This window comes from Callospermophilus lateralis, chromosome 5, assembly GCF_048772815.1.
Source record: "Callospermophilus lateralis isolate mCalLat2 chromosome 5, mCalLat2.hap1, whole genome shotgun sequence".
Lineage (NCBI taxonomy): Eukaryota > Metazoa > Chordata > Mammalia > Rodentia > Sciuridae > Callospermophilus > Callospermophilus lateralis.
This window is the reverse complement of record NC_135309.1, coordinates 159,334,858-159,360,301: the sequence shown is the minus strand read 5'-3', so window position 1 is coordinate 159,360,301 and position 25,444 is coordinate 159,334,858. Positions and strand designations below refer to the sequence as shown.

Here is a 25,444-nt window from a genome sequence, read left to right as displayed (position 1 = left end):
ATGGAAGATAGCCATGTGAAGACAGAGCAGGTCAGCTCTGCTGCCATCAACAGGACACAGCTGGAGCCACCAGAAGTCAGATGAAGACAGAAAAGGTGTTCCCCAAAGGGCCCATGGGGAGGAGGAAGGCCTTCCTGGGGAGTACCCTTTCTGGCTTTGTCTATTTCCCATTTTCCCTTCTCCTTATCAGGTATCAATTCACTGACAAAAACATAAAAGTGGGAGATATAATTCCTTCTTAACATTTGTTAGAAAATGAAGGACTCTAAAGACTATGTTTTCATTTAACAGAACTATTACAAATAGGAGATTCAAAATAACATGCATTCATTATATTCCTTTATTGTACTTGATCAATTCTGTTTGAGGTATAAAAATTCCTATGACACTAGTAATAAATTAATTTTAAGTTTATACCATAAAATCATACATGGTATCAGGAAAACCTCTGAGCCTTCTCAGAGCACCAGTCTATAAACATAATTCTGCAAAATGGTTAATTCACAAATTATCTTCTTAAACTATGTCTCTTAAAAATAAGTCCTTTCACTATCTGAGTCATAAAGCCATTGTTCTTCCTTGTTACCAATGAAGAGTGGAGTTTTGAGGAAAGAGCTTGCTTTGTAGATACTCCACCAATTCTTGTCTGGACTTTAGCACCTCAATCTCATGATAGGGGACCTGTGAAGGAAGGACAATGAAATGGTCAGGATACTCCCCAGTCCCAGATGGCTTCCTGTTTTCCTACACCTGACTTCTCACACCCTACCCCACATAGGAGTAGGCTAGGAGGGCAAAGTCCACAGTGGCCTCTTCCTTCTGTGTGCCCATGCCTAGGGCAGTGCTGGCCCTGGGGAGGGACCTGGGAAGGGAACACTGGATACACAAGTGGGTTGTCCATATAAGAAAAATCTCTCCAATTAGAGCCCATGATGCCTACCAAAAGCAAGCAGGAGACCAGGATCAAGTGCTGCTTAGGTGGGCCTGGCTGGGAGCAGATGAGTGCCAGGTCCCAGATGCCAGAGCTGGAGATAAGCCAGACAGTGACTGAACAAGGGCAAAGGGAGAAAGGGGAGAGGAGGAGATAGGTGGGGAGGGCCTGGGGAGGGGAGAGAGAGGTGGAGAGGGCCTGGGGAGGGGGGAGAGAGGTGGAGAGGGCCTAGGAAGTGGGGGGAGAGGTGGAGAGGGTCTGTGGAGGGGACAGAGGTGGGGAGGGTCTGGGGAAGGGAGAGAGAGAGAGGTGGAGAGGGCCTGGGGAGCGGGGAGAGAGGGGGAGAGGGCCTGGGGAGTGGGGAGAGAGGTGGGGTGGGGAGGGGGGGAGATGGGGAGGGGAGAGAGTAGTAGAGAGGGCTGGGAAGGAGAGAGGTGGAGAGAGGTGGAGAGAGCTGGAAACTGTGGCTGGTTGTGGGTAGACTGTGGAGGGTTTTGAGTGCAAAGTTAGAGAGGAATTTTTACTTTATCCTATGAGCAATGTAGAAACAATGAAGGTTTTGTTCACACACTGCATAATAAATTTTAACAAATCATCTGTGGATATGTAAGATGCAGTGGAAAAGTCACCAAATAGGAAACTAGAGATCAGGGACACTCACTTACATTCCCCAAGGACCCCTCCTAAGAGGCCCTCTTACATAATCTACAATGAAAACTCAAAGGTCTTAACCAGTAGGTGGATGAGGTGCCGGGTCTTAATGGGTCACCTTGTCTGGTTTTGATTCATTAAATCAGAGAGAAATGAAAATAAGACATTCCAATGACTTAGTAGTTTTAAAAGCAGAGTTAAGCATAGCTTAAAAAGAAAACAGGAGCCCTAATTTTGAAAAATCATGCTCTGAAACTCCTTGCAAAATAAAAGACAAAGAGATTTAAGACTAATCAACAAAATCATAAAATTTAAACTAGACATTAATATTCTTGGTTTACTGCTCTTTCAGACCACTTAGTACTGATACAATTAATTAAAAGGGAGAGTGGGTCTGAAAAACCCTTGAGCAGAAAATGCCAGGAAGGCCTTGAAAATGAACCCAACCCTGGCTTAATTTACAGATAGATGTAAGCAACACTTAACTTGGGCCACTCATATAATTCATGAATTATATATCACTCCACACTGCACATATATATTCATGAATTCCTTTCAGCAGCATCCCAGGAATTCATATAACTAGGGATTTTCCAACAAGACAGATCAAGCAGGGCAGGGCAACTGCAGACCTGTAACTAAGACTATTTTTTCCTCTGGCTTTCCTATGTTCACCCTATGAAGTCCTGTTCATGTTCCCTTGAGAAAACTCCAAATCATTCTGGTTTGGTGCTGATTAAAGAATTGCTGTTTACTCAAGTAATTGTACTGTGAAGGTACAATTTGAAACTTTGCCTGGAAAAAAAGCAAATCTGAATTTGGAATTACTTGTGGAGAAAAATAACAGGTGACACCATACCTGAACAACTTGGTAACCCAGTAATCGTAGATGTCTTTGTTTGATAGCTTCTCTTCCTAGTAAGTGTTTGCTATTAGAGCAAAATCTTTTTGGACCATCAATGCACAGTGCTATTCTGAGAAATCAAAGAGGAGAAAAACTAAATTTGCAAAACAATTACAACTATTTATATATTTGTAGTTATTAGAATTTAGTTGGGATTTGACTAGTCTTATATGATGATACTATTTTAAATCATGAATGTCTTTAAATCTGTTGGAAAAGTAATTGATTTTATTAACATTTACAAAATATTACAAGGACTTTTCAAACATGATTTGCTGGAAAGTAATATCTTAATTTCCAGAATTATGTCTATTTTTTTTTCACCTTTTAAGAAAAATATCAGTTTACTAATGTTGACAAGTCATCTAACATTAAAACCACAACAATCCTTTACCTTTTATGGATGTCTTCATCAACTGTGAATGGTAATACAAATCCTTCTTCATCTAACTTAATTTCAACATCTGGTGAGAGAAGGGGAAAGTTCTTCTGTGATACCCTTACACGTACACTGCTCCTGTACCCTCTGCTCTGCTGAATCACTCCACACTGCACTTATCAGTGGGCTGAAGGCTGCAAAGTAATGACCACAACCAACAATGGTGAGAATTTTAATTTCATCCACTTGGTGATCAACCAAGTCAGCCTTAAATTAAGGAGGCTCAACCACACTGAAGCAAAGAGTGGGTTCTCAGGTGACCTGTGCATGACAAGAACCAGGCACACATTCCTTTTCCTCGTATGACAAGTGGCAGGATCCTTCACTCCAGAAAAGAAAGCCCTGCAAGCTAAGGGGCCACCCTGTGCTCCTCAGAGCTTTCTGCTGCATCCTGCGCTGCCTCCATGGTGGAAGCCTCCTATGTTCGGCGTGTGGTCCTTGAGCATGGACAGATTCCCTGTCCTCCCCTCTGGAATGCTGATGTGGCTTTTGTAAAAAGGGCCCACAAGAAGCTGTGGAGTGCAGTGTGATCACTGGAAGCCTGTGAACCACTCTCCTTCATGATGTGATTTTCTCTCACTGTCAATTTAGAACTGTCAGGGCACAAGGACCTGCATTCTCTACTAAGCAATATCCAAGAGAATCTCTGCAGCAAGAAATATTTATATCAGCACTGTCCAATCTGGCAGGCATAAGCCACATGTGGCTACTGAGCACTTCAAATGTGGCTAGTATGACTGAGAAATTGAGTTTTTAGCTTTTTAAAATATTAAACCACCATACACTAACGGCTATTGTATTGAATAGGACGAGCCTAGATTATAACAGCAGCTAACAATTACTGAGCATTTACTCTGCTCCCAATATTATAATTTAATTTAGTCTTCAAACAAATCTTTGAGGTCACTATTCTTTCTCTCACTTTAGAGATGAAGCAGTAAGCAGAAAAAGGTTAAAATATTCTGCCTAAAACATTCTGCTGCTATGTGGTAATATGGGAGACTCAAACCCAGATATTCTTGACTCTTTAGCCCTACTGTGAACCCCTGCTTTCAGGGAAGGGACATTTGCATTTTGCATTTCCAAAGACCTTCTATGGCTACTAAGTCCCATTGATATCTAAAGAGGATAAATGCTTCTAACAGAACTCCCTGTACTACTTACCTATCGTATAACAATAGGGTGTTAATACTTTTGAAGCAAAATATGATCTTGCTCCTAAAAGGTCAATCAGTCCAATCATCACAGATTTATAAAGATGAAAATCCACAGGGGTCTCCAGGGAACAGCATGGAGTAAGAAATGATTTCACTTGGTATTGACGAAATAGTTTGGGACCCTAAAAGTCATACATGCAAATATAAGAAAGAAAAACAAGATATAAAGCATATAATAAACTGAAGCCTCCCTGGATATAATCATTTCATACAAAATTACTTTATTGGGGCATGATATTTTTTCCAGGACTTAGGGCATATATCTTTCTTGAAATGATAATGCATAATTCTTATTGCAGTTTAAATACGTTTTAATAAATAGCCTCATTGGTCACATAAACCAAGAGATGGTAGGGAGGGAGGAGGGAAAGAGCAGAAACAACAATGCCCACCTTTGGAACTCCTAGAATTGCTTCACGGGCCTTCAGTACTCACTTCATGTTTTAACAGTGGAAAATGACATAAAGGTGATATTTTTAACTTAGTAAGGAAAGAACAGTGATGTAATAAATGCTGGTGATTTGTTGTCCACGTGGAAAAGAATGGAAAAGAACAAAGTTAACTATCCTCCATGACAGATCACAGCACATCCTAGTCTGTAGACAGTGACTACAGTTAGGCATCCTTGAACACTGGCAGGACAGAAGAGTTTAAGTGTGCTTTACACACACACACACACACACACACACACACACACACACACGACACAAGAGTTTAAGTTTACTTAACACACACACAGGCAGGACAGAAGAGTTTAATTGTACTTAACACACACACACACACTGGCAGGACAGAAGAGGAAGTGTACTTAACATAAATACAGTACGCGCCTGCAAAATATGTGAGATAACAAATATGTTGATTAGATAATACTTAGGCTAATGGACGTTATGGAATGGCTAAATATGTGCATATTTCAAAATAACATGAATAAGATACATGTACATTTTTATTTGTCAATTAAAAGATCTAAATAAAAATAAATAAATTGTAGATATATTGACAATATAAGGAAAATATTATTTTTAAAAATTAGTAGGACATTTGTGTTGACTTAGTATTGGTGGATATTCTTTAACAAAATAGGAAATCCAGAAGTAACAAAAGACAGATTTAATTATCAAAAACTTCTGTACAGGGGATTGTGGCTCAGAGGTAGAGTGCTGGCCTAGCACGTTCGAGGCACTTGGCTCAATCTTCAGCACCACATAACAATAAATAAATAAAATAAACATATTAAAAAAACACAAATTTTTATACAGCAAAATGACAGCATAACAATATTAAATTAAAAATAGTAATAATAGGAGCCAGGCGTGGTGACACACGCCTATAATCCCAGCAGCTCAGGAGGCTGAGGTAGGAGGATCGCAAGTTCAAAGCCAGCCTCAGCAATGATGAGGTGCTTAGCATTATTTAGAGACCCCGTCTCTAAATAAAATACAAAATAGGGCTGGGATGGGGCTCAGTTGCTGAGGGCCCCTGAGTACAATTCTTAGTTACCCCCCCCAATAGTAATAATAAAAAATTACAAACCAGGAGAAAATATGTGCAACGTACATAATAAACAACTATTTCATGAGTCATTAAGAAAAGACAAACAGAAATGATTAAAAGTGCAGAAAGATAATTCATAGAACATATACATGGCTAAAAAACATTTGAAAATGTGCTCGACTTCACTGGTCTCATTAAAATGCAATGTAAACTTCTGACATGGCAACAGGGGCAGGGAGTAAAGAGCTAAGGCTGCAGGAGTTGGGGAGGCAGGCCACTGCTCTTCAGTGCTGGGGAAACAGGACATCTACAAAGAGTCGGTGGGGGGCGGGGGGCGGGAATCTGTCAGGACCAACCCCAAACAAATTCCAGGAATCTAGTTTACAGACTAAAGAACAAAATTTAAGACACACAACAATGTTTACTGGCGCATGTTGATAAGCCCAGGAAGCGCTTTCACAGTGGAAAAGCAGACCGAATATCCTGAAAAATCATGCCATTCTTAAGAAAGCCTTCGTTCTACACGATGGGATTCCAGGAATGCCCACAATATCCTGGACACAAAAACAAATTATATCCCATAAAGAGAGAAAAACCGGAGGGTGTTTATGTACTTGTATACATTTGGGTGCAGAAACTGCAGTTAACATTGTTCCTTCAGGGATGGAAGAAGACTGGGGGTGACTATAACTTATCTTTAAGTATATTTGTGCTAAACTATTTTTAAAGAAAACAGTGGTGCTTTCCGAACCTTATTCATTATTCGCCAAATCAGACTTTCTAGTACTGCGTTAAGAGTGCGAAGGACCAGGCAAGAGATGGCAAGACTAGTGATACAATTTCTGATCCTACACAAGGCATGGGACAGTCATGGGGACAACCCGCCTCAAGCACATTCCAAAGAGTGAAATTTCTGATTTGGTTTAAAAACATACTGAGAAATAATCTAGATCTGTTCAGCCCAAAGATTCACATTTTGATAACCATAGCCACAGGAAGTGCTGAGACCCTCACTCACACAAAAGGAGTGTGCTCTTGCAGCGCTTGATGAGACCTGCCAGGCAACCCTGCCAGACTCTGTAAGGTAAGGCACAGAAATGGAGCCAACTGATCCAAGAAAAGCCCATTTGGTGGCAACTACCACCAGATAAGGGAAAGTTCTATTTTTTAATGAGGGTCCTGAGAGACCTAAAGTGAAGGAATTTTAAAGGAAACTGGCCCCATAAGGAAACAAGGCCATACTGTTCATAGTCATGCTTTTACCTTATAGAAAGGGCACTCTAGGACTGAGGTCAGGAACAGTTGGGTCAGTTGTGCCATACTCAATCTGTCCAGATGCGACTCTTCACCTGAAATACAAAGCACCTCTGTTATTGTTCAGCTTGAATTTGGGTAGGGTAGTAAGAGAACGAACATTATGAATATGAGACATTACACTCATGACTTCAAATGACTCTAGGGAATGAACTTATCAGAATTAATAATGTCCTCTTCTTGCCATCAATGAAACTGATTTCCAAGAACCTAAGCTCTTAGCTACAGTTAATAAATACAGAGGACAAAATATATTTAGAGAATTGGCAGAAATATTCTTTTAACCATGGACATAGAGGAATTTGACATATTTGGCTTTCTTGACTTAAGATGAACAATAGCAGGCTGGGGGGCTCAGTTGGTAGAGTGCTTGCCTAGAATGCATAAGGTCTTGGGTTCAATCCCCAGCACACATACAAACACACCAAAAAAAAAAAAAAAAAAAAAAAAACCTAATAAGTTTTAAAATAAGGTAGAGAGGTCAGACATTTCACTTAAAAAAAAAAAAAATAGTACCATCCTCTTAAAAAAGTCACAGCTGCTCACTCAACAAAGGTTCTGACACTATAATGGCTTTTATCACTGCCATTACCATGTCCCCCAGGAACCCTGCAGTACCCCAGCCAGGCAGCAGTCAGGTATATCTGAGGCTGCTTTCCTCTCTTTGCACAATGTCCCAGCTCTGTGTTTACACTAGCATCTAAAACTTCCAATCTCACTTTCAAGAAAAAATGAAGGCAGAGCATTGCTGTGTAAATGGTACCGAGGTAACCTGAAAACATCACAAGTTCAAAGGTTAGTTATATCCAAGTGTCAGAAAGTATAACCAACTTGCCTTGAAGCTTTTGAAGAAAAAAAGGGCTGAATATTTTTCCCATGAAGTTGACTGGAGGGTGCGCAATCAGTGAACATGAATGGAGAAGTCTCAATAATGATTTGGGTGGAAAAGAATTGAAATGGGTGAACAGCACATGTTCTAGCTTCCCAAATAAAGCAGGTGCATTTGGTGGCAAATAATTTAGTTTTCCAAATGGCTCAATTAACTCAGAAATCTGACTAGGTGATAATTTTTCTGATTGGCTAACAAAAGTTTCTGCCACTGCATTGAGGATGGGTTCCGAAAGAATCAGCTTTCTGCTGCAGTACTCCATGATTTTGCTGACAACATCAGCATCCAAGGTGAGGCAGAATGCAGCTACATGCCGCTCTAGGGCTTTGATAAAAAACCTGTCATTGTGTCCAAAATATATGAAAGCCTCTATGACTTTCCTGAGCTCTTCATTAGTGAAATGGGGAATGTGCCTCACAACATATTTACCCAATTTTATAACCAGAGGAAGTGCCTGAGCTTGATCTAGAACCACCAGAGCAGTAAGCATTTGGCTAATGGATTTAGGACTCAGGTAGGAAACTATTGAAAGGGAAAAGTTGTTTATCGCATTTAAAAATGTCTGGTGTTGGTCTACTTTTTCAGCACATGCCTGCAGTATTCTATAAAGGGCCACAATATCCTCTGGGGTAAATACTTCCAATTTTGCACCTTGCAGTCGATAGATAATTAGTTCTAGTGTCACACAACCTGGGCCTTGCAGTCTAATCAGACTCTCCCCAAGAACACAAAGATCATGCACTTCCAGGCCACCTCTTTTGAGACGATTCTGGCATTCTGCCACGAGATTCAGTACCAAGCTACTTTGAGTATCCACATGCAACCAAATCAGAGCTTGCAAAGCAGTCACCAAACCAGAGTTTGACAGCTGTGAGGGCTCCCGTTCAAATTGAAAACATAAAGCTTGAAAGACACTGCTCTCTAGTATTTCTTTGGGCAGCCTTTGATCACCACCTTTTTTCTCTACTTCACAGATCCGTTGTAAGGCTCCTGCAGCCATAGCATCAGACAGAGTTTCCAGTGTTTTTATAAAACTCAACACCTCTTCTGATGAAGTGAATTCGTTTAGTCTCCTGTAAAATATCTGTTCATCCTCATTTTTAAGATTTTGTTCAAACTTGTTCCAGTCATGTACTTGAGAGAATGCTGGCTCACCAACTGGATGAAGTTCATTTCCATTTTGTAAGTGGAACTTTTTATAGCAGGCATGATGAAAATGGATCCTGAAAGGCTCATACTGTATTGAACAGAACCAAGGATGCAGTTGCTCTTTGGATACCTTGAGAACATGATTTATAGGATGATTTCTCAGAGCGGCCAGAGCTCCAAGTATCCGAAAATCAGACAAATGGCAGAAGTTCCTTCGCAAGGTAATTAAAGCCATGCCATGTAATTCTCAGCTCTTCTGGACTTGTAAAATAAAAAGACAAGGTCAAATACAAAGCACATGACTCACTGTATATCAATATCCATGAAAAAAAAGGATGGGTACTCCAAAACAGGGATAAATAAAGATTTCCCACTTGTATATAAGCACTAGAAAGGTAGGTCTCTGTGTCCCAGAGCTTGGGAAAGTGACTGATAGCAAAAACGATTGCTGTCACTTGCCAGGCACAGTTCCAGGTGCTTTATAGGTGTACTCACTTATACAAATTATCTACTTTTGTCATCATCTGACAGCCAAAGAAGAAAGTGAGGCACAGAAAAGTTACTGTTTCCAGTTTACACAGCTAGTGTTAAGAGAGAGGGGGCCACCTTATGCTTTGAGCATAAACCTGCAGGTGGCTGACATTTTTTCCCCTTTTTTCTCTTCCACTTTTCCTCCTCCCTAACAACCGGGGAAACAATACTAACACTTTTCCTATCCCAGGCTAAGCACTCCTGTCTTCCACTGCCTGGAAGAATATCACTACCCACAAGAATAAACAAACTCCAAACCTGGAAACTGGAGCAATGCCTCTCTCAAAGACATCTGCTGGATACTAAGTAATTATATCTGACTGCATTGGGATCCCAGCCCTTGTGTTCCTTTTTAAAAAGCCCTGTGCCCGCCTGGCAGGGGGAATCACAGCAAAGCAATGAAACTCCTTCCTTTTTCTCAAAGCCTGTCTTTTTTAGATCGGCGATGGAGCCAGGACCAGGCTTTGGGCATCGCAAGTAAGTGGCGAGCTGGGTGGGAGTCAACTCCGAGCTCTTCGCCGCACGTCCGCCGGGCTGGTCCAGGGAGGGCTCCGTCGGCTAAAGGCGAAGCTCTTCAAATCCCGCGGGCCAGCTCGGGGAGGCGGGCAGGGCAGGGGACGCGCGGCTCCCCGCGGGTGTCAGGACCGGGGAGAGGCGAGGGCTACCTCGACAACCAGAGAAAAACAGTAAAGCAGCCAATTGGGGAAGCCAACGAGGGGCCGGGGGACCAGGGAACCCGAGCGCGAGGGGCAGACGAGCCGGGAGCCGGGGTCGCGTCCTCCAGCGAAGAAAGGACCCCCACGGGCCGAGCGCCCGAACCCAGCGCCGCGGAGCCTGTGGTTCTGTTCCGGGGGGCGCCGCACATGAAGGGCCAGCGGCCCAGCACTGTACACAGCCAGCCGAGCAGCGCAGGCGGAGCACCCGTGTGGACACTTACCTGGCTCCGCCCGTACCGCGTTACAAGTAGCGGCAGATGCTGGACCCTCGTGGGTCCCCGTACACGAACGCCGCGGCGGAAAGAAGCAGCTGGGCGCAAGCGCGAGATGCAGAATTGGCCCTGTACCACCCACATCTAGAGTCCTGTGATTGGCTCAAATCTTCTCCAGAGCTTCCTATTGGTCATGAGTACCGAGCATGCGCACTTCGGCTTTACGCCTGTGCGCTGGTTAGACTCCCTGATTTTGCTAAGCCAGGGTCCTGCGTAGCAGGTGAGCGCCCTGGCGGCAGCGGTTCCCAGCTGCAGGCCCAGCTGGGACGCAGCAGAGGCCATCGGGGGTTTGGGCGTGGGTTCCAAGGTCTGCTGGGGTCCAGGGGTACGCGGTGTTGGCTTCCTGCACGGGGGCGTGGGGTCTCCTCCGCCGCGCGATTCTCTTTCGCTGCGCCTGCGGGTCTGGAGCCGCCTTCGTCCTTAGACAGCCAGCCGCGGCGAAGTTTGGGGCCTCCGAGGTCCCCGGGACAGCGTGCGGCTCGCGGGGTTATCCGGCTGTGACGCCGGAGGGGTGACACCACATCCTCGCTGAGCCTTGCACTTGCAGGGTCACCGTGGTGTTCGCTTCACTCTTCAGGCACTTAGCTGAGCACCTTGTGCCATGCTGTTCGGTTCCTAAGAGTAATTCAGTTAACTTGTGAAGGCTTTTTGTTTGTGCTTTAGGTAAGCTAGAGGAGCATGAGAGTATGGGTAGTTTGTTCACCAAAAGCCAGTATTTTGATTTGGATTTCATTTTTGTCTATAAGTTGACAAGGGTTAGCCTCTGTTGATGTTACCCCTGGTTGACTCTTCAGGGGGAAAAAAGAAGTTAGGATGGAAATATTTTTTTTTCATTACCATATGCACTTTTGATACTAAAATGATTAACGAAAAAATAGATAAGACTTTTTTTAAGCGATATTATGGCTTGAGCATTGCTGAGGTGATTTGTGTGTCATATCCTTTATCAGGTAGGTAGAATCCTAATTTGAGGGCTAGGGAGCTAAGATTCGGAACATTTAGGTAGCTTTTCTACAGGTGTTCACTTCTGAATGACAGTTTGGGGACCCAAAAGTAGCTTGACTTCATAATCTGATTTCTGAACCATGAAATTAGAACTTTAGTCTTGTCTTCTCCCTACTTTTGATGAATTCTGTGTTATTTAGGTTTATTTAAAATCAGTGCAAAAAATAAATTTAGAGAAGGCTTTCATATTGTGTGAATATTGTTTCATTCCTTTATGAAAATTGAGGTAGAATTCCTATGTTGAGGTTGTTACTACTTCATTAAGAAGAAAATTTCCCTTTTCCTGTTTCTGTTTTTCAGTGTCACTCTCATAGTCACAGCACATGCCTCATGCAATGAGGAGGTTCTTGTTATTATATGCTACACAGCGAGGCCAGGCAAAGGCCATAGCAGAAGAAATAAGTGAGCAAGCTGTGGCTCATGGGTTTTCTGCAGATCTCCACTGCATCAGTGAGTCGGACAAGGTAAGAGATGTCACTCCAGTGGACTTCACAGTATCTTATGCTTCAAAGTATTTTGATTGGGAACTGATGTTTGTTAAAGAAAGTGGCTGTATACCAATTTTAACCAGCCTTTTTTTTTTTTTTTAAACAGAAGTAAACATATAAGTTAGGGTGAATGATCTCAGACTGAAAAAAGCAGCTACTTGTCAGTAAATGGTAGCAGTAGCATCTTCCTTGTTTATCTCAGCGGTGGCTGTGAGAACAAAGGAAGTGTGTGTATTCTCATGAAGGTTGGGCTTTGCAACTCATGAGCCTCAGAATCCGTTCTGATTACCCAAAAAGAACTTGCGATTTATGTTAGAGTTCTTCCAATGAAGGACTACTTGGGTTTTTTTGTGAAATAGAATTCCAAGTAATGGTGTAATGATCTGGGAAAAACCCTGCTGCTTAAGGTCAGGGACTACTTGTTTGTATATTTATTTAGTCTCCGCTGAAATTCCTGCCTTATGATACATAACACTTTGTTCTTCTTTTTGTAATTCTGAGACCTCCAAATAGTGCTATCCCAGACAACTAAGGTGGTAACAGTTAGCGAGGACTTTGTACCACCAGAGGAAAGGCGAACCCCTGAATACTCAGGTTTACTTCAGTACTTGAGAACTATCTTGCCAGTGCCTTGTCACTCAGGTTCACAGCCTCTGGCCTCTTCATGTCAAGTTCACGATACTGTTCAACAAAATAGGTGAATTATAAATTCAGCTTTTAGAAAGAGACTCACCTGGTTTCTTTAGGCAGCACTGCCAGAGTGACTCCAGATGCTCTCACAGAAAGGGGGCTCCCTTTAGGAAGCTACCAGAGAGTGGCCTCTGTCACAAAACAATAATGTAGACTTAGTGTGCTATGATGGATTACAACGTGAATCAGTCACTATGTACTGATAGTCCCCTAAAACAAGCCCTAATTAGGTCCATTGGGTTGACCTCTGTAGCCGGGTCGGGGTAGCTCTCTACTTTCTCATTCATAGCAGGCCTTGTCAAGCTGAATCAACTTAGATGAACTGTGCACAGAGTTGGACACAGAACTTGTGTAGTGTTTTGTGAACATTTAGTGGCCTAGGGAAAAGTCCTTCAGGAGTGAAAAGTGAGATGAGGGTTTAGCTCAGCGGTAGAGTGCTTGTTTTGGATGCATAGGGCCCTGGGTTTGCTCTGTAGCACCACAAAAAAAATAAAGCTAATTTTTTTTTTTTTATTTCTTTGGACCCAAATTAAATAACACTTATGAGTAGTAGACTCCATGGAGTCACAAGAAGAAAGAGTGTTTAAATTTGTGTTTAAATTTGCATTGGAATTAGAAGAAAGAAACCTGGTTTCTTAGAATTAGGATTGCTGATAAACTCAGGGTACTGCTGCTAGCAAGCTCTGTCCCTGGAACTCTGAAAGAGTGAGTTGGTCTTTATCACCAGGTCCCTGATGGCTGGGGTAGCACTGGTGCCTGTGTACCTCTCTGCCTTTGTGTCATGTGTTGCTGGAGCTATCAGAGCCACTGTGTTTTCGTTGTAGTCTGTGTGCTGGAATATTCTGTGAAGCTTCCTTGCTGACCTGCTGTTTTAATCCCGGGTGCTTGCTGTCTGTTCTATTTCTAAATCTCCCTCCCCCTTTAGAAAATCTTTCTGCTTGCTTTTTTACTTTGTTTTAAGAAGTCATTCCCACCAAATTAGTTGCCTCTCCTGCTGAACATTGGAGTTTTTAGGCACATCATCTTGGAAGAATTTACCCTGAATTTATCAGCAATCCTAATTTAAGAAACCAGGTTTCTTTCTCCTATCTTCGTTTATTTGCCTTATAGATCAGAGCTCACTTTAACATTTGCCCCAGGGCACCATGACTGAGAGGTACCAATCATACTTATCTTTTCTTCTCTTGATGAGCATCAGCAAAACAAATGAGTGACTGCATTAAGAAATATCTTACTTTGTGTAACTTGATTAAACAAGGGCGACTGGTCACTGGATGGGGACTGGTCACTCTGTGTGCATCTCCAGTTACTTGGAAAGAAGGATAATTGGGAGAAAATACAGGATAGTAGAAACTAGGCCAGTTACCCTCTCTGGCTGGTGTGTTAAATGACAGGTGACGTGGCATTAGGTCCTTCACTTGATAACCTTGTTTTGTAGTATGATCTAAAAATGGAAAGAGCTCCTCTCGTCGTCGTGGTTTCTACAACAGGCACTGGAGACCCCCCTGACACGGCCCGAAAATTTGTTAAAGCAATACAAGACAAGACACTGCCTGCTGATTTCCTTGCTCATCTGCGGTATGGATTATTGGGTAATGGACTCTATTTTCCACTTTTAGTGCTATTATTGACTTTTAACTCTGGTTTTGATTATATTTCTCAAAACCATGAAATATAATCATATGAGTTTTGTCTTTATTTTTATGTAGATATTATACATATATAAAACATGTAAGTGTGAATAATGTGCTGCCGTGTATGAATTCTTCTGCAGTATTTACCCAACAGTAACGTCTCTGGGGGACCTCCCAAGTAGCATTCTTAAGCAAGGATGCAATCAGATTCAGCTATGAAATACTTTCAGAATATTAGTGGCTGGGCCTTTCCCCAGCCTACTGAAACAGAATCCTTTGCTGCTGTTTTACTGTTTAAAACAACAAAAGCAAGCCTCAAAATGCTCTGAGGTGATTCACTCACCATCTAAGAACCCTTCCTCTAGGACGGTGGCTTTCAGCTCCAGCTGCACATTGAATCAGCCAGAGGAGTTCTTGATAGTTCCTTTACTTGGGACATGTTCATTTAATCTGTTTTCTGAGGTAGTGGTCTGGCGTTGGTATTTTGAAAACTCCCAGGCAATGCCTCCCAGGTTAAAAAAACTGGCCTGGGCACTGAGGAACCGTTCAAAGAAATGAAGATAAGGGATTGGAAGGACCAGTGTGGGTGCTGAGGGCCCATATTCCTGGCTTGTGTTCAGTGTCGTTCATCTTTGAGGATTATTTTGGTGGGAGGGTGTTTAGCAAGGGTGGATTTTGCTTTGATAAACAACTGATTTAGAAATTTGAGACTAAGCTTGGCTGTTCACTGGTATTTTTTAACGTGATCACTAGAATATTTTACAGTGTTTTCAATTTTTTTTTTAAATTGAAGTTTTTCCAGTTTCTACTTTAAAGAGCTAGCACATGTTGCTTTGACATTTTCTCAAAAATGTATTATGAAGTCTATACTTATGGATAGCCACTCATTCTTGTGGACCCAGCAACTTCTCTTCTTGTTATTTGGAAAGAACAGGAGATCATTAAACAACTAAGGGTTTAAGCTTTCAATTTTAAAATTCCAACTGAGTGAAAATTTTAGTTTATTTTCTTACCATGAAACAGAAGCAGTTCTTGCTTTACCTAAGAGACATTTTACAGAAGCTGCTCATCCGCAGCGGATGTGCCTCTGTGCTCTAGATCAGGAGTCATAAATGCTAAAAAGAGCCAGATAGTAGTATATATAGCCTTTGAGGGCCATGAGGTTTCCATCACAGCCGCTGGACTCTACTGTTGTAGTCTCAAAGCCACCTTAAGCAATGTGTAAACAAAGACTTGGCTATGTTCCAGTAAAACTTTATTGTAGAAATGCTAGTGGTAGTGTAGGGGGCTGTGGTTGGTAGACCCCTGCTTAGGATCAGATGTATGCAGATAAAAGATATCGTGGTCTCAAAGCTGTGTATTTCTCAGAACAGTGGTATTTGTTTATAGTACCAGTGTATCTGGTACATTTATGTTATAAAATAGAGGGACATTTTCTGCATGTTCAGTATTACTCAGGAAAAATGGTCACTTACCTCACCTGTGACAGTATGAAATAGTTTTGTTTTTAGGTGGTTTTTTTTATCAATTCTTTTAATCTTTGTGTGTACTAATATCCATTTGTACTCTTTAGGTTTGGGTGATTCTGAATACACATACTTCTGTAATGGAGGAAAAGTAATTGATAAACGACTTCAAGAGCTTGGAGCCCAGCATTTCTATGACACTGGACATGCAGACGACTGTGTGGGGTAAGGGTGACGTGCTTCTGTTTACTCCAGTAAAGTCTTACTCATACGTGGTGAAAGTTGGTGAGTTTACAGGGTGTGTGGTTTTGAGGTTTAGCACTCATGCTTGACCTTGAGAATCTTTTATAGTTTTAGCTTTTTGAGTGCCAGGGTCCAAGAGGGCCAGCCGGGGTTTGGCTTTCTTGTTTTGCTGATATTTTGGGTGTGTGTATTTCTGTGTCTCTCAATCCTTCTCAGTCTTTGTTAATGGAAACAGTTAGAAAAGTGCCCCAGCACAGTTGTCCTTGTCTTGATGGGGTTTGTAAAGTCAGGGCCTGAGCAGGTCAGGTCAGACACACCAGAGGGCCTTCAGCCTAGCTGTGTGGCCGGGCTGTGTCTCTTACTGTCCTCATGGCCTTTGCCATCCTACCAGTCAGAAGTGTGCGTTCTCTTATTCTTGCTCTTGGTTTGTTTGTTTTGAGATGGGGTCTTACTGTGTTGCACAGGATGGTTTCAAATTCTCATGCAGTCCTCCTGCCTCGGCCTCCTCAGTAGCTGGACTTGAGGCACACAGCACTATGCCCAGCTTTATTCTTGTTTGTGCAACCCAGTATTCACCCCATGGCTGCCTTTCAACTTGGGTGTGTATTCAGAGATTCTACAGGTGCTGTCATGTTGCTGCTTCCTCTGGATAACGGCATGCGTACTTTTTTTTTTCTTTTTAAACTAGGTGCATGTGTTCAATGAATTTTCATTCACTGTATTAATAAATAAACTGTTTATGAGAAATGACAAATCCAGCAAATGGCTTGCCTTCCTGGATTAGAGGATGATGGACACTCCTCATGTGTCCCCTTACCTGGACCTTCCTGCTCACTCTTCCTTTGTTTTCTGCTCTGTTATGCTGTGGATTGTTTCCAAATCAATGTGTTCTTCATTGTGACAAAACATTTCTTGGACTGTTACCTTTTATTTTTGTTCTTTTATTTTGAGCTTTGTCCCCTGCCAGGCCTCATTGACATTAAATGTGTGGTCATGGTGAGCTGTGACCAGTCAATATCACAGCACTTATGTTAATCCCACATGTCTCATATGTCTTCAGAGGCTCTTTTTCTCTTTGCCCATTCATTAGATTAAATATTAAAACGTTTGAATGTATATCTCTGTAGTCTGCACCTCTTAAATTTTGACCCTATTGATTTTTTCCTTTTTCTAAAATTAAGATATTTTCCATAAGCCATCCTTGCCTAGTAATGACCGCCATGCTGAAGGAGCTGAAACACAGACTGCAGTCCAGGCACCTGGGTCGCAGCCTTGGTCCCCCACTGACTGCAACTTTGGTCTCTTCAACTTTTTGTGCTGAGGTTTCTTCCTTTGTGAAATAGATAATAGTAATATTTACTGTGTTAGCTTCTTTCGGATGAAGCAATGCATTTTAGCCTCTTAGACTGTGCCATCATAACGAAGCTGGCTTTCTCAATTATGGATATTGTCACCTTAACAGTTCTGAGGTATGAAGATGATGTGTTACTGCTGAACCCATATTTTTATAAACTTGCTTTCACAAAGGCTTGTGGGGATAAATGCAATGTATAATCAATTTTTAAACTGTGTGCCTATAAACATCTAATAATGATAAATTGTAACTTGAGTCCTGAGAAGATAAAGTTCTGAAATGACTTTTCTGGATGGTTGTTTGTGAACTAGAATTTGATACCTGTGTTTGTTTGGGATGATGTGATAAAGAGGTCATTTTCAATATCCAGACACAGTCTTCCTTATCCATTTGCTTTATTTAACCTAAGGGTATATGGGAATGTTATTATTTAGTTACACTTTGTTAGTAATAACTAAATCGCCACACTTTAAGAATTTATTTGTGATTAATTCAAATTTCCTAAAGGATAGTTTGTTTCTTTCTCTGAGGTCAGCCTCCCTAGATATTACCAAAAGAATTATTTAGAACTGATAGGTTTGAGTGTTTTATTTAGTCCAAATAGTTGGCATTAATCCAGAGTGATTTCTTGGTCATATTTTAATATGTCGGAGAAGGATAAGTAAATTAGCCAGGCAAAAAAAGATTCTGTATTCAGTGGATCGTCTGACCTTAGAATAGCCTCAGGTTTTGCCTATGTTCTTTTACTTCTTCAGATCTTAAACCTGCTCTTTCAGAAATTAAGACAAATTATGTTCCTATTGTCATATAACTAAAATATCTTCTTGCCTCACTTCATTTCTTGACCTCTTTACCTGCTCATTTTATGGCTACAGTACTAATGAACACTTAACGGTCTTCTGCTTTTTAAAACTTAATCATTCCTAAATGTTTCTTATGTTCTTAATAGTCCTCATATTTGGTTTTCTAACAGTTGCATGTGACATTCTGCTGAGTGGGTAGATCCTGTCCTTACCCTGTTGCTGTGTTCCAGTGGACACTTGAGCATTTGTTTCTTTTCTCTTTTTCATCACGTGCCAGTTTAGAACTTGTGGTTGAGCCTTGGATTGCCGGACTCTGGGCTGCCCTCACGAAGCATTTTAGGTCAAGTGGAGGACAAGAGGAGATGAGTGGAGCTCTCCCAGGGACATCAAAGGCCTCCTTGAACTCAGATCCTGTGAAGCCACCATTATTACACATTGGGTCACAAGTTGAGCTTCTAAGATTAGATGATTCAGGAAGACAGCACTCAGAGGTTTTGGAACAAAATGAAACGAATAGAGGTCAAACAAATGGTTTGATTGAAGACTTTGAATCCTCACTCATCCGCTCAAAACCCCCACTCTCACAAGCTTCTCTCAGTATTCCTGCTTTACCCCCAGAATATTTACAGGTGCATCTGCAGGAGTCTCTTGGCCAGGTGAGCAACTTTTCTTAATGTTTTGTGCTATAGTTATGCAACTATGGGCATGTTTTTTGTTTGTTTGTTTGTTTTTGTTTTTTAACACAGGTCAACAAACTAGTACTCCCCTGTCAAATGCCTCTCTGTTGAAAATAAGTTTTGTTGGCGTACAGCCATGCCCATTTTTTTCTGCCCTCTGTCTGTGGCTGCTTTTGAGCTATAGTGGCAGAGTTGAGTGGTTTATCTTTGGCATACGGAGCCTAAGATGATATTGGCTAGCCCTTCCAGAAGAAGTTGGCCTGCCCATGTATTACACAAGAGTTGGTATTACAGACTGAATGTCCTGATCCTAAAATCTAAAATGGTCTGAAATGAAAGCTTTGTGAGGGTTAATGTGATGCCACACTCAGAAAATTCCACTCCTGACTTTGTGTGATGGGTTGCACTCAAAATGCAGGTGCCCTGAAGACATTGCATAAAATTACCTTCAAGCTGTGTCTGAGGCATTCACGAAGCATAAAGGAACTTTTTGTGTAGATGTGGGTTCCATGTCCACCATACCTCCTTAAAAAGCTGTGTGGAGCTCAGTGGTGGAGCACTTGCCTAACATGAGGAAGGCCCTGGGTCACATCCGCAGCACTGAAAAAATGTTTATATATATATATATGAAAAATTGTTTATTTTAGAAAAAGATATCTCATTATGTATGTGCAAATATTCCAAAATCCAAAATATTTTTGTCCCAAGCATTTTTCCTAGGAGATACTCAACCTGTATTATGTTAAAGAAGTAGATGATCTATTTTGCAAAACTGATTTTTGGATTTTCATCTTAAATTTATGAGTCAAACAAAGGTAAGTTTTATGAGCAGTGAAGAAATTACCTCAGTTACTAAACTTAAAGGACTTATTTACAATGTAATCTCTTTCCAGTGTGAATTTTTGATGTTCTGGGATGCTTTAACTGGGGGTCATTATTTTTTCTATTATTATTATTTTTTATATATTTATTTTTTAGGCGTAGATGGACACAACACAATGCCTTTATTTTTATGTGGTGCCGAGTATCGAACCCGGGTCCCGCCCATGCTAGACGAGCGCTCTACCGATGAGCCACAATCCCAGCCCTTTTTTCTATTATTTTAGACATGTCTTTGTCTATATTAAGTCTCAAGATTTTTGAGTTTCAAGTTGACTGAAAGCTGATTTTTCTGCATTAGAGCCAATACGTGGAACCCTGAAATTTCTTCAACATGTTTAAAATAAATTTACAGTGCGTGAACTCTTTTAATGTGGGGCCAAGCCCTCTTTCTATAGAGTGGCTGATTGGAGTAATGTGTGGACATTCTAACATAAATCACACCTTTAATGCAACTATAATCATTTCTAGTTTGTACTTTTATTTTTTTTTAATAAAACGGGCTTTTGAGGAATGGTTTGAGTGTAGGATCTTTCTAATACATTAGAGCTGCTTGGAAAGAGGTTGCTGCTAGAAACCTATTTAGCGTTCAGATAACTTTATGTATAAACCACCATAGGTTGTTATTTTGTGCTTTTTCCTTATTATTTTGTGTATTATATAAGTGAGGGGATTGTAAGTTTGTGTTAATCAGGTTTAGGGATGGAAGCCGCACCTGGGTTGGGAAGCAGAGTGCCCCATCTGTGGGCTAGGGGCTCGCACATGGCAGAGGTGGTAGTGCTGATTTACCTGCATAGGTGGGAGGAGGGCCTTTTGAGTCTCTTCTGTGGCAAGTGTCATTGTGTAGGCTTAAGTTATAAATTGGTAAGGTAGTTAAAGGAGTTTAACCCTCTGAACTCTTTAAGGAGACTTATATAAATCTGCTGAAGCATGTACTCCATGTAGAGGTATTGCCCTGATACTAGAGGCTCTCCTGGGTCAGGTGGTATGGAGCAGAACCTCCTGTGGGCACCTTCCCTTGACTGCTGGAGAGCCCTGTCCTGCTCTGGGCCACTTAGCTGGTGTTCGTAGGACAGGAGCCCTTCCCAGTATGCAGTGTTCAGCCCCAGTTCCTGAGGAGACTTGTAGCTATTCTGTTCTGCTTCTTCTAGGAGAAGTGAGGTAAAATGAACACCAGTGTGGCCTTTACTCAGGAGGACTTTTCTTGATTTGGAGGCTCTAGGCTCCCTAAAAACTATAGTGTCCTTTTGCATCCTTAGGTATACATAGGGCACTGCTCTTACTGAAGTCTCTGACACACTAGCCACTCCTTGCTTACACAGTCTGCCTAGCACATGCCGTGGGAAGGTGACCCATTGTAGTGCCTTGCAGGGAGCGTTCTCATTGCCATGAGTCACAGTTGTGACTGTATCATCTGTTCCAAGGGAGAGGGTGCTGGGTCTGGCTCCCTTACAGAAGGCAAGGGGAGAACCATGTTGGCTAAGCCATCGTCCAGCATGTAGGCCTGAGGCTGTATGAGTTTGCTCTGTCAAACCTGCCCGGAGGCTGCAGTAGGCCTGCAACAGTCACCAGGGTCCATCTGACTATTATGAAAACCAGAGCGGCAGTTGAGCTGGAGTTAAGATGAGACTGTCCCCTGCATACTTTGGTTTGCAAGGGTAGCGTTGCCCTTGCTTTTCCTCCTGGGATACTGCAGTTTTTCACTTTCTGTCTTGGTGAAGTGGGAGATGGTGTCAGATTCAAAGGCTGCTTCTTGGCATCCCCCACAGGCCCGGCACCCACAGTGGTACTGTGCTAGTTGCTGGGTGACCACTGGAGGGGCAGGACCCAGGGGACTCTGAGCTGGACCTGGTCCAGGGCTCCATTAACTACCTGTTCCCCACAGGGGGCTGTGAGGACACCTTGGGTCCCTAGGTGACAGTATCAGTTTGGACCTTCTTGTAGCGGACCCTGAAATGTTTGGGCATTTCCCTTGGCCCAGTGTACGTTTTCCTCTGGGAGAAGACCTGGGAGTTGTGTCCAAGTACAGTTGTTATGTCTGGTCTCTCCCTACAGACTCACCTTCCTGTGGTCATTGGAGTCCAGGGCTGGGTACTGGGCTGGGATTCTGTGCCTTTTTGGAGGGGTTGCTCACAGCTCGCTGGTCGTGTCTCCTTGATTTATTTTTATTGTCAAGACTGATGTGGTGTGCTTTTGGCTGCTCATTTGTGTTGACCCTCAGGATGCCACTTTCTCATTAATCAACTCTGGTTCCTCGGGGCAGGTGCCCTGGCCGCCTCTCCCTCATTTCCACTTGCTGTGGCAGTGTGCCCACCTGTCTGTGCTTGCTCGTTGCCCCCACCTGCCCTCTGTTCTTTGCGGTGCTGCCTCTCCTGTTGTTGTTGACACCAGCCCCTGCAGAGGCCAGCTCTGAACTTGGTGGTGATGGTGGTGTTCTGGTCAGCAGAATAGCCCTGATGGCCTTGGCAGTATTGTATCTTTCAGTGCTCCCAAGGGCCAACTCCCGTGGGTGGTGGGCTCTGCATTACCGTCCACTCTGACAGGCCCACCTCCCGGCCTTCTACTCCTTCCTTCAGATGCTGGCATGGCCCTGTGGGTCTTTTTGCCATGCTCTGTGTAGCTCTGACCTTTTCCTTCTAGGAGCTGTGCTGTGAGTACAGTCACATCATCTCTAGGGGCTCCTGCGGGGACGTTGAAACCCATGTGCTGGGAGAGTGCTCCCAGTTAAAATTCTGATACCTGCGTTTATGTTCCAGTCTTCAAACTCCATCCGTGTGCCCGCTCCTGGTCCTGTCAGTGCTGTTGCCCTGTGCTGGGCTTTCCTTGGGGGATAGTCCCTGGCCTGCCTTAGTGGGCCCAGCACCTCATCAGCCAGGTGTATTACTCTAGTTACTGTAGCACCCAGGGTAGGAGGTGGGGTGCAGGGATGGGGCACAGCATGTCTGTGGGCAGAGACTCCTGCATCATCCTGTGAGGAAGGGAATCCTTTCCCTTGGTGCAAAGCTCTGGCTGCATCAAGGGGATTGGGATCCAAGAGTGTCTTCCAGATGTCAGGGATCCCTGCTGTCAGTTCAGTCTGTCCTTACTCTTCTCTTCCTCCAGGGTCATGGGCTGCAGGAGGTGCAGGCCTGTTTGGAAGCTACTGAGGATGTTCTGTGGCCTTCACACCTAGTTTTTAACTGCAGTTAATTACTTCAGTCGTTTGCATTTTCCCGAGTGAGCACCAAGCGTTCAGTAGCCACTTGTCCTGGGGCTCTTGTCAGTGCTCCTTCCCTCTCCACTTCAGCCCTTTTCACCTCCTGGCTAATGCATTTGCTTCCACTTGTACTCTGTCCGCTTAGCAGGCACCTTGCTACCTTAGACCGGGGCTCGCTCTGTCCCATCTGTTGTCCAGCGTGAGGATCTCCCTGTCACCGAGGCAGGTGACCAGCTCTGGATTCCCATTTAGCATTGTTTCAGATTACTCTAGCACAGCTATTCATGGAATGGGCAGGATTCCCAGGAATCAAACTATGAGATGTTTTTAGGCAGCCTCTTGGGATTGTCACCTTGGGGACCTCAGGAATGAAACCAGGCCTTGGGGACAGTGACAGATTTGAGCTGGGATACAGTCTCAGCGAAGGCCTGAGCCAATCCCATTGGGTTTTCTGTAGCTGTCTGGTGCTGAGCCTTGTCCTGAGTTAAGGCGAAGGTGATCAGTATCGGTGTGTCTGCTTCTGGAAGGAGGTGCGGCTGGGTGCTGCAGCGGTGCACATGCTCTCTGAGGGGCGAAGCAGGGTGCTCCCAGCACTCCTCTAGAGCCAGGTATCCAAAATCACTTGGTCAGCACTTGTTTAAATGTTGTTTTCTATTTTTAAACATAGAGATAATCATGTTAGAAAAGGAATGGGGGTAGGACAAAGAATTGGGTTTCTTTGCATTTTCTTAAGACAAATGAACTACTAGATGTGTGTATCTACTAAAATTTAAATCAATGAACAGTAATTAAGATGAAGAATTCAGTTCCTAAGTCACACCGTTCACAATTCGAGTCCTTAGCAGCCACCTGACCAGCATTGCCCAACAAGAGGGCATTACTTTGACCATCTTCCCGGGCATGTCCACCCTTAAACATGGGTCCTTTACTTTAGGACCTCCTTTTTGAGGTTTTTGCATGTGTACTGTTTTCCTTTGCATAATGTATGAGGAAGACTATGAGACCTTTATGTGAAATTGCTAGTATTAGTATTTTCTATTTGTATTTCAGAAATTCTAAAGTCTAATTGTGTTGTCAAGTACATGTGAGCTGATCTTGTGAAAAGTTAGGTCTGTATGTCTGTTTACCTTAGAAACAAATACTGATTAGCCAGGAAGCTTCGCAAGATTATATGGATCTCGCAAGCTCACTGGGTGAAGGAGGGGTGTATTTGAGAATCACTTTTAGCTGCATTTATCACCGTTGTTCTCAAGGAGGAAAGCCCAGCATCTGTGACTTCAGCAGATCCAGTTTTTCAAGTTCCAATTTCAAAGGCAATCCAGCTCACTACAAATGATGCCATAAAAACCACCCTGCTGCTAGAGTTGGACATTTCGGTAAGTCACAGAACTTCCTTCTTCACACAGTTACATTTTCAGAATGTGCAGGGAACCAGGTGATTCTTGGTTTCTAACACTGAGGAATCTCTGGAAGGACGTGTTATGACGGGCATCAAAACTGTGCTTCTGTTTGCATGGTGTTGAATAGCTACACATTTCTTTGAACATGTTAATAATACACATTTGTACTGTTACCTTGAGACCTTTTATTTTATATTCTGATATTACATGAAGAGGCAGGTAGCCAGTTGCTGAGTGGCCTGTTTCCCTCTGAGACAAGGAATACAAAGTTATCCTCTCCTGTCCCTTTCTCCCCACGGGAAAGGAACAGAGTGAGGAGAAGGAAATGGAAAACCAGGGCGGTGGACTTTCTTAGCTACTCTGGTCATACTGGGCATGCCCATATGAGTTTTGATTGTAGGAATTTTTATACAGATTGTGTAGCACTAGGGTACCTTATTCCTTCAAAAGTAAGGAACGTCTGACTTACTTTTTTTTAACATGTAGTAATGAGGGGGGGAAACTCTGGATAACCTAGAGCTGATCACCTGCCTCGGTGACAGGGAGATCCTCACGCTGGTCAACAGATGGGACCGAGTGAACTCTGGCCTAAGGAAGCAAAGTACCTGCTAATTTCTTCCGAATTTCTTTTTTAAAGTAGCTACTAACAAAAGTATGGTTGCTTCATCAATTGAGTCCATTTGTTAATTTCTTTTTTGCAGAAGAATTCCTTTCTAGGTTCCTATATTAAGAGAGTAATGTAATGTAATTTTTTTTTTTTTAATCTCACACCTAAATTCTTTAAACTTACGTAGAATTCATTCATTTTGTTTCTTCTCTAGAAAACAGAGTTTTCCTATCAGCCTGGAGATGCCTTCAGTGTGATCTGTCCAAACAGTGATTCGGAGGTTCAAAACCTCCTCCACAGACTGCAGCTCACTGATAAACGAGAGCACTGTGTCCTTCTGAAAATCAAAGCAGACACCAGGAAGAAAGGTGCGGCCTGTGCCAGGCTTGCTGGGGAGTCACTGGTCAGTGGGCTGCCGCTGTGTCCCGAGAGTGCCAGCGTCCTGTGCGATGGCTGCTCAGATACTGGGACTCTGTCACCATTGGGGGCACA

General features: G+C 42.8%; 2 protein-coding genes across 3 annotated transcripts in view; one reads left to right on the top strand and one right to left on the bottom strand.

Moving 5' to 3' along the window:
- Positions 1 to 352: 352 nt before the first annotated feature.
- Positions 353 to 10,528, bottom strand: Fastkd3 (FAST kinase domains 3). Its single transcript, XM_076856223.1, has 7 exons — positions 10,460 to 10,528; positions 7,789 to 9,252; positions 6,903 to 6,988; positions 4,090 to 4,264; positions 2,881 to 2,950; positions 2,442 to 2,556; positions 353 to 681 (listed from the first exon to the last, which is right to left on the bottom strand). The coding sequence occupies exons 2-7, from the start codon at positions 9,224 to 9,226 to the stop codon at positions 583 to 585; spliced, it is 1,983 nt and encodes a 660-aa protein (XP_076712338.1). The 5' UTR covers positions 9,227 to 9,252; positions 10,460 to 10,528; the 3' UTR covers positions 353 to 582.
- A 147-nt stretch (positions 10,529 to 10,675) lies between these two features.
- The window catches only part of Mtrr (5-methyltetrahydrofolate-homocysteine methyltransferase reductase), a 32,933-nt gene continuing 18,164 nt past the window's right edge, over positions 10,676 to 25,444 (top strand). Inside the window, exons 1-7 of one of the 2 annotated variants that reach the window (XM_076857483.1) lie at positions 10,676 to 10,730; positions 11,816 to 11,979; positions 14,132 to 14,285; positions 15,901 to 16,018; positions 18,471 to 18,849; positions 24,199 to 24,321; positions 25,167 to 25,320. In XM_076857483.1, coding sequence (XP_076713598.1) covers positions 11,839 to 11,979; positions 14,132 to 14,285; positions 15,901 to 16,018; positions 18,471 to 18,849; positions 24,199 to 24,321; positions 25,167 to 25,320 — 1,069 coding nt within the window. In that variant the 5' untranslated portion in view covers positions 10,676 to 10,730; positions 11,816 to 11,838. The other variant, XM_076857484.1, reaches the window with a different exon arrangement.

What these genes read in the sequence shown, in the direction of transcription:
- Fastkd3 (XM_076856223.1), bottom strand. Translation starts at nt 9,226, where the DNA reads ATGGCTTTAATTACCTTGCGAAGGAACTTCTGCCATTTGTCTGATTTT. An exon ending in TAGAGTGCCCTTTCTATAAG is followed by an intron (nt 4,265 to 6,902) that starts GTAAAAGCATGA and finishes TATGACTTTTAG; the next exon opens with GGTCCCAAACTATTTCGTCA. An exon ending in GATGAAGACATCCATAAAAG is followed by an intron (nt 2,557 to 2,880) that starts GTAAAGGATTGT and finishes TTGATTTCTCAG; the next exon opens with AATAGCACTGTGCATTGATG.